The 6848-nt window shown below is 34.7% G+C and overlaps 1 protein-coding gene across 1 annotated transcript; it reads right to left on the reverse strand.

Moving 5' to 3' along the window:
- Positions 1-4259: 4259 nt before the first annotated feature.
- Positions 4260-5133, reverse strand: LOC116171444 (SOX domain-containing protein dichaete-like). Its single transcript, XM_031488297.1, has one exon. It carries the CDS (start codon positions 5105-5107, stop codon positions 4442-4444), a length of 666 nt encoding a protein of 221 aa, XP_031344157.1. The 5' UTR covers positions 5108-5133; the 3' UTR covers positions 4260-4441.
- Positions 5134-6848: the final 1715 nt, after the last annotated feature.

Consider the following 6848-nt stretch of genomic DNA (forward strand, 5'->3'; position numbering starts at 1 on the left):
TTCAATTGTGCGGCCCTAACGTAATAGCCACTCAATTAAATTAGCGTTTGGTTAATGGTCAACGAGCAGTGCAAACAGACATTTGAATGAGGAATATAAAGTAACTGCTTAAAACGAAAACAAAAGGTTCCATTTTTGAGGTAGGAATATTCCAAAAAATAAATGGATGTTTCAGAGCACATTTTTTTGCAAACATTGAGAAGGAATTCAGCAGGGGTGGGGGTACATTGTGCACATCTTTTCTACAGCTTTCTGTTTTTGGTTTACGTAGTGCAAATTATTGCTGTGGGAATTGCATATATATTTTGGGGACTTTCTGAAAGGGGTTCAATGAATGAATGCAGGAAAGGGTAAGAATATAAGGATTATTGTGAGGATTATTGTATTAATTCGTAGACATAGCATATTATTGTAATTTTATTTGAGTATTTGTAAGATTTTTAATTTACTCCTCCATACAATACATTCAATTTCATAATACAAACGAACCAGAGCGAATTGTTTTTATGGTTTTTGTATGCGTTACCCACATCACACATGTAACAATTATATATCAATACTACTAACTGCCCTTATTTTATGATGCGAAGTATAGTAACAAATAGAAACAAGGGGTTTCCCTTGTAACAACCTTTAATTATGAAACAATAAGAATAACCCTTCATACTAAAAGAATGGATTACCATAAACTAGACCTGAAATGATATCTATTAATACAATTTAACATTAAATTCTAGTGAATTTCAGATAAGGAATTATTGCTTTTTTTAACGCAGTACAAAAATTTTGTTTAAACACATTCACATTCAAATGCACTACAAAAACCCATTCTTATCCAAAGTATACAAAACCAAAATATTCCACGTAAACAATAAAAAGTATAAAGGTAACACATTAAATATAAATAATAATCTTGCTGTCTCTATCACATTCGAACTTTATTTTATCACATATTCCGATTGTGTTGATGATGTCCCAATTTTTTTGTCTAGAAGGTTCTATAGGAATCTTGTCAGAAAGGGTCACTGATCCAGTTTCAATTTATTACTCCGTTGAAAGACAAGATAAAGCAGATTAAACCAGAAAGGCCTTAGAAAAATATCAGCAACTCCGTTTTGGATGAGTAATGAAGCCACGTAAATGTTTAATTTAATGTTGACGATTTTTTCCAAAGTTGTCAAAGTGTCAAGAATTTTCTTAAAGTAGGTAGGCCAAAGGAATGATTCGTAAGAGATGCATTCATTTTGGGACGGCTATAGGCAATGTCTTAGTAGGTAAAACGAAGTGTGAGGATTAAGTATTACCAATTTTGGAAACAGAAGTTGCAATTCCAATAGTTTTTACGGCATTTTTGCAATTTGTTACAGGGCTACACGATGTGGGGTCGACGACTTTTAGACGCCATCTCCGAGCGTGGTTTACTAACCTTGTGGTTTTTCAGTTTTTGTTATCTTTTTTTTTTCCGATGGTCAAATTGGTGTCGTAGGAAAACTCCTGCGTGACGGAGGGAATTTTGTTTTTTACCAAGGGAAGAAATCAACCACATTTTGAAAGGCGCGCGTCTTCAAGGAGTAGTCGACTTCGGGCGTCCAAAAGGTATCTCGAATTCCCGGTAAAAGATTTTCAAAAAACCGAAAGATCTTCTTATCAACAACTGAGCAAAAATAAATTTCACACTTTTAAGGGTTGATTTCCAGTCCTAATTTGGCACACTCTTCAATTAAAATATTGAAATTTGATGAAGCTGATTCAGGGGTTCCTCCAACAGTATCTTCGTAGAAATAAATACCAGGCATTGAGCTCTGTAGTAAGTTTTATTATAACTGGTTGAATTGCAGAAAAGCATGGGACCCGCAGAATCAGCTTGTTGAGCACCGACTTCAGATAAAATTACATCCTTTTCAAAAAATAAGAAAGATTCATACCTATAACATTGAGACCTCTTCCGTCAACATAATGTCACGCTCTATAGAGTCGAAAGCCTTCTTGAAATCAATTTAAGTAATAAGTTTCAGTATAGTTTTCTTTTAGGAAATTGTAAATCACTGTATGTTTAAGTTAATAGTTTCATCCAAGAATTCAATTTATCGTTAAGGTGTCAATGAATTGGCTACGGTAATTCGTGCACCTTTAGGAATTCTTTTGATGATAACTGTAGATTGCTTCAGATTACTGAATTCAGATGCAAGGTTACGTTCGGTTAATTGACTTGTTAGAGCTCATTACCTATAACAATGAAAACTGGTGCAAATAATAATTATCAATCTATCTAATGACATACCTATAGATTGAATGATTCGTTTCGAAGACAAAGGACGCAATTAAGGTATTTGTCTGTTGAAAAATCCGTATCTGAATGGGAAATTGGTTACTAATGGTAATGGATTTAAATCAAGATCATTATTCTAAATTGTTGCAATTTCTTAAAATACAAAAACTGTGGCAAATATGCTTACTTTTTAAGCTTAATTCGACAATTATATTTCATTATGAAAAATCAATTTCTAAACAAAACAAAAATAAGTAAAATAGGATCGTCTTTATAAATGAATGAGTTAACCACCTCATTCGTACTGGTGGGATGGGTCCCTGACAATAAATGGGACTAGGTAAGCACAAACCTGATTATCACTTTTAATTTGAATTGCAATTTTACCCTTATATATGTAAACAACAAAATTAATAATTAACAAAACCTTGAGCCAAAACTGGTCGAATAGTGCCTAAAACAGTGAGCAATACCTGTGAGCCTTAAATTGCCAAATTATGCTGAACTGAAAAGCAGTAAATGTTCCGAAATATTCGGTCTTAAAGTTTTGCCATCACGAATGAATAAATTTCTTTCAGATGTGCCAATCGCTCGATGAGAGTACCCTCCTCCGACAATATACGCTCTTGAAATATTAGGAATTATACCCGACCACGACAAGGGGTGGAGGAGGAGGACTATGGTTGGTGGAAATTGATTCCTTTCGTTGAAACCCTCTCCCGGAACCGCATATTTTGATAAGGAGTAATACAGAAAGGCGGCAGTTCATTTTGTTGAGACCTTTAGAATACCATGAAATATCATATTAATTTATACTCTCCTCCCCCTGCTCCGTCACCCGCTGATCTCAAAAAGGAGTCGCGCAGGAAGTTATAGTTAATGAATTAACGCTATCTTTATTGTAGACGCTCAATCAGAGCCATATAAAAGCCTAAAATCTCATTTTCTTCAATGGAACGGCAATGAAAGTTTCTTTGCGATGTTGTTTAGCAACTCTCCTATTGTATGCATGGTTAAGGATATTTTTAAGGTACGATCCACATTCGATATTTCAAGATTCCAATGCTAACAAATTTTATATTAATACACCAACGGTTTGATGATGCATTTTATCAAAAAGTGGTAAAAATGATTCCTTGATTATACCGGACGATGCATAGGTATAATATTTTTGCCTATATATGATAAGGGAGGAGTTAGATCCGCTCACAATATTTCAAAAATGGGCAAGGATCTTGAGTATTTTATTCTAAAAAGTAGCTACTTGTTATAAAAATAGTTTCCAATCGCTCATTATGTCCATCTGCATTGGGCGCATTTGTAAACTGTGATTTCCAAAAAAATATATTTCAACATTATTATTATTATTACAGGTTTTTTTCGATAATTCAATTCATATAATTTGTCGAAAATGTAGATTATTGTTAATCGTATTCTCTGTAACTGCAACCAATTAATATTTAAAATGTCATTTTAGGTAAAATTGGTAAATGCAGCCGATTCAACGAAACAAAGTGGGGTACAGGTAACTTTTCTATCATCTTCGCTAGCTTGTTTCGAAGCTTCTCAAAGTATAGTAACAACAATAAAGTGGTACTCGCTCAAAAACGTATACCATTGAAACGAATAAACTTTTCACTTAACCCTTTCAAAATGAATTTGAATGCTTCTTTATAATTGCAAAGTCGAAAGCCACATTAATTTCTCAATTACTATTGCCCAATAGGGAGTAAATTCAAAGTACAATGCATAAAGAAATTGAAATAAAAGGGGGTCTCCTTTAGAAAACGTCTTCGAAAACAATGTTTTTATTGAGAACAAAAACAATAGTTTTTCAAATCGAACTTCAGCATTTCGACGATAGCTATTGTTATAGAAAAGTAAAGGCTTACAGTAAGTGTTTTTATTCTTAATGAATTTTCCTTGTTAGAAGAATAATGAAAGAACGCACCGTATTTATTCAATTTATTGACTTTACTATAACTAGGCATATGTACAATTAGTTAAACGGAACAATAAATAACATTGCTTAACATTACTCGCAAATTGCTACATTATTTACAAAATAATCAGTCGATAAAATCACAGTAACACAGAGTTTACAACATATTTACAGCAAATAACAAGGAAGTCAAAGTGCTTTCGCAAGAATTTATCACGCACAAATCACAACTAAAATATAACAGGAACAGGTCTTCGTAATTCCATCTCTGAAGACGCCGGGCTCGAGCCGGGACTTGAAGACGCTGAATACATGACGCCGGGCGGCGTTGGAATCGTAGGAAACATTCCAATATGCCCTGACGGGAAAGTTTTCGGCGGACTACCTTGATGATAAAACGGTGGATATAACGATGAATGAAACGATGTAACTACGGCATTCTGATTAGGGCTCTTCTCTGCGCTGGGGATCATCCTGGATAGATCGAAAGCCGGATTAAAATAGGGATACGGCGCGTCTACTGGCGGAAAGTAAGGTAATTGAAAACTCGGAAAGCCTAAACCTGTCTTCATCGCCGACGGCAGCGAGCTTTTCGGTTTTCTCCTCGGACGATACTTATAATCGGGATGTTCCTTCATATGCAAAGCTCTCAATCGCTTCGCCTCGTCGATGAAGGGCCGCTTGTCCACCTCGGAGAGCATTTTCCACTCGGCACCAAGTCGCTTCGAAATTTCCGAATTGTGCATTTTCGGATTATCTAAGGCGATTTTTCGACGCTGAATACGCGACCAAACCATAAAAGCGTTCATCGGCCGCTTAATATGTTCTTCATTGCGATTCGTCTGAGGATGGCACTCTTCCATCATTGTTCCACAAAAACCGTACAAGTTGGACATAGCTCTGGCGGCACTCACAAACTGAAAGTTTAAGAACGACTGACCGTGGTGATGCTGATGTGGTTTAAGGTAGCAGTAGTAGTGTCGGAAAGGCGGAGCTGAGAATTGGGGTAAATTCACAACCCCGCCTGTTTTTTCATCATTGGCGGGACTTCCCCTACTTATCGTTCTTCTTAAATGGAAATATGTTCTAATGCCCACTTTTCCTCACTTCTTTTTTTAAATACACATATCTCTGGCATTTACTTTAATGAATTGTTTTTACACGCTTTTTTCACGTTAAACACTCCAAAACTGGTATTTATGCTCGTTTCGCGTCATGCGATCAATTTATCCCAACTATATTTGAAGTTATAATTACATTTGTTTGTAAATGATTATCTAAATTAAGTAAAAATATGCTGACCATACAATTCCAAATTGGTAATTGCGTTGAAAGCGAATACAAATGCAATATCTAAATCGCAATTAACTATCATTAATGAAATTTTAAGTATAGGTATTCGATCTTATTCTTTAGAACTTTGCATCTTCCACTCGGGTGCCTCCACCCACCACAATTCAAATTCATACTTTTTATTACTTCTTTATATATCTTCGCCGCATGTAGCATTATAGTATAAAACGAATCAATATAGTTTATACGTCAGTATCAGTCTCAATTTGCCATTTTTTACTATTAATAATTTCTAAAAGACTACAGACACCCGGGAACCTGATGTTAAACCTTTAAAGTTGATATTTTTAGCGCATTTTACAAACGGAAAATGAATGCCATTGTCCGCACTCTGCCCGTCTGTTCTGTCCGTCTGTACCTTTACTAGTCCTCCAGTTTAAGCTTTCACCATTCAAATTTTGTATTCTTATCTTAATCTTACTTATTTTATACATTTTAGTAGCTTTGTAGTTTACTGACATAATTTAATTACTTATGTATTTATTGCTGAAAGATGTATTTGTGCGTTTTTAATCCATAATTGCAGATTTCTTCTGTTGGACATTAGATCACTATTATTATTAGTGCAGATGCCATCTACAGCTACATCTATAGAGATATCATTCAGATAGAGTGACATACTTCATTTTGAAAAGCTTTTCAAATTTTTGAGGATATCATCTAGAAAATCACTGTTTCAAATTCAAGAAGGCAAAGCATCCCCATTGGATTCTTGCACTACATAGGTACCATTTATAATTTTAGTAAGTAATGCCACAGAACTGGTTGTATTTGTGGGAGAGTTGCCTAGTTAACCTCTAACCCAGAATTAACATATCGGGGTTCTTCAAAAACCTACTTTAATCCAATAGTAATGGCAATGGCAAGACAATGAAGCCATCAGAGTGACTTTTGGTTCGTTTGGTTGACATAACATTCAAAAATTAGTAAAATTACTAAAAACACGAAATTTTAAATTAGTGTATCTCCTAACTATACATGTTAGGGGTCAAATAAATGATTAAATTAAAGGTACTTTTATACACTACAATTTTGAATAAAACATGATTTCACCAAAGTATTGCCGTTGGCGAGTTATTGTAAAAAACCGAAAAAACTGAAACATTTTTGCAGATTTTTGTCCACAGAAATGTCTCCCAACTTCAGTCATATTGGCAAACTTGGATTTTTCTCTCTCTTTACGATTTAAACCAGTCGGAAAAATAAAATCTTCTATACCAGACTTTGTAACCATAAAGTACAAATTTACTGGACTATACGTAGATAGTTCAAGCTTTCGCCTTA

Source organism: Photinus pyralis, unplaced genomic scaffold (genome assembly GCF_008802855.1).
Source record: "Photinus pyralis isolate 1611_PpyrPB1 unplaced genomic scaffold, Ppyr1.3 Ppyr1.4_LG5, whole genome shotgun sequence".
NCBI lineage: Eukaryota > Metazoa > Arthropoda > Insecta > Coleoptera > Lampyridae > Photinus > Photinus pyralis.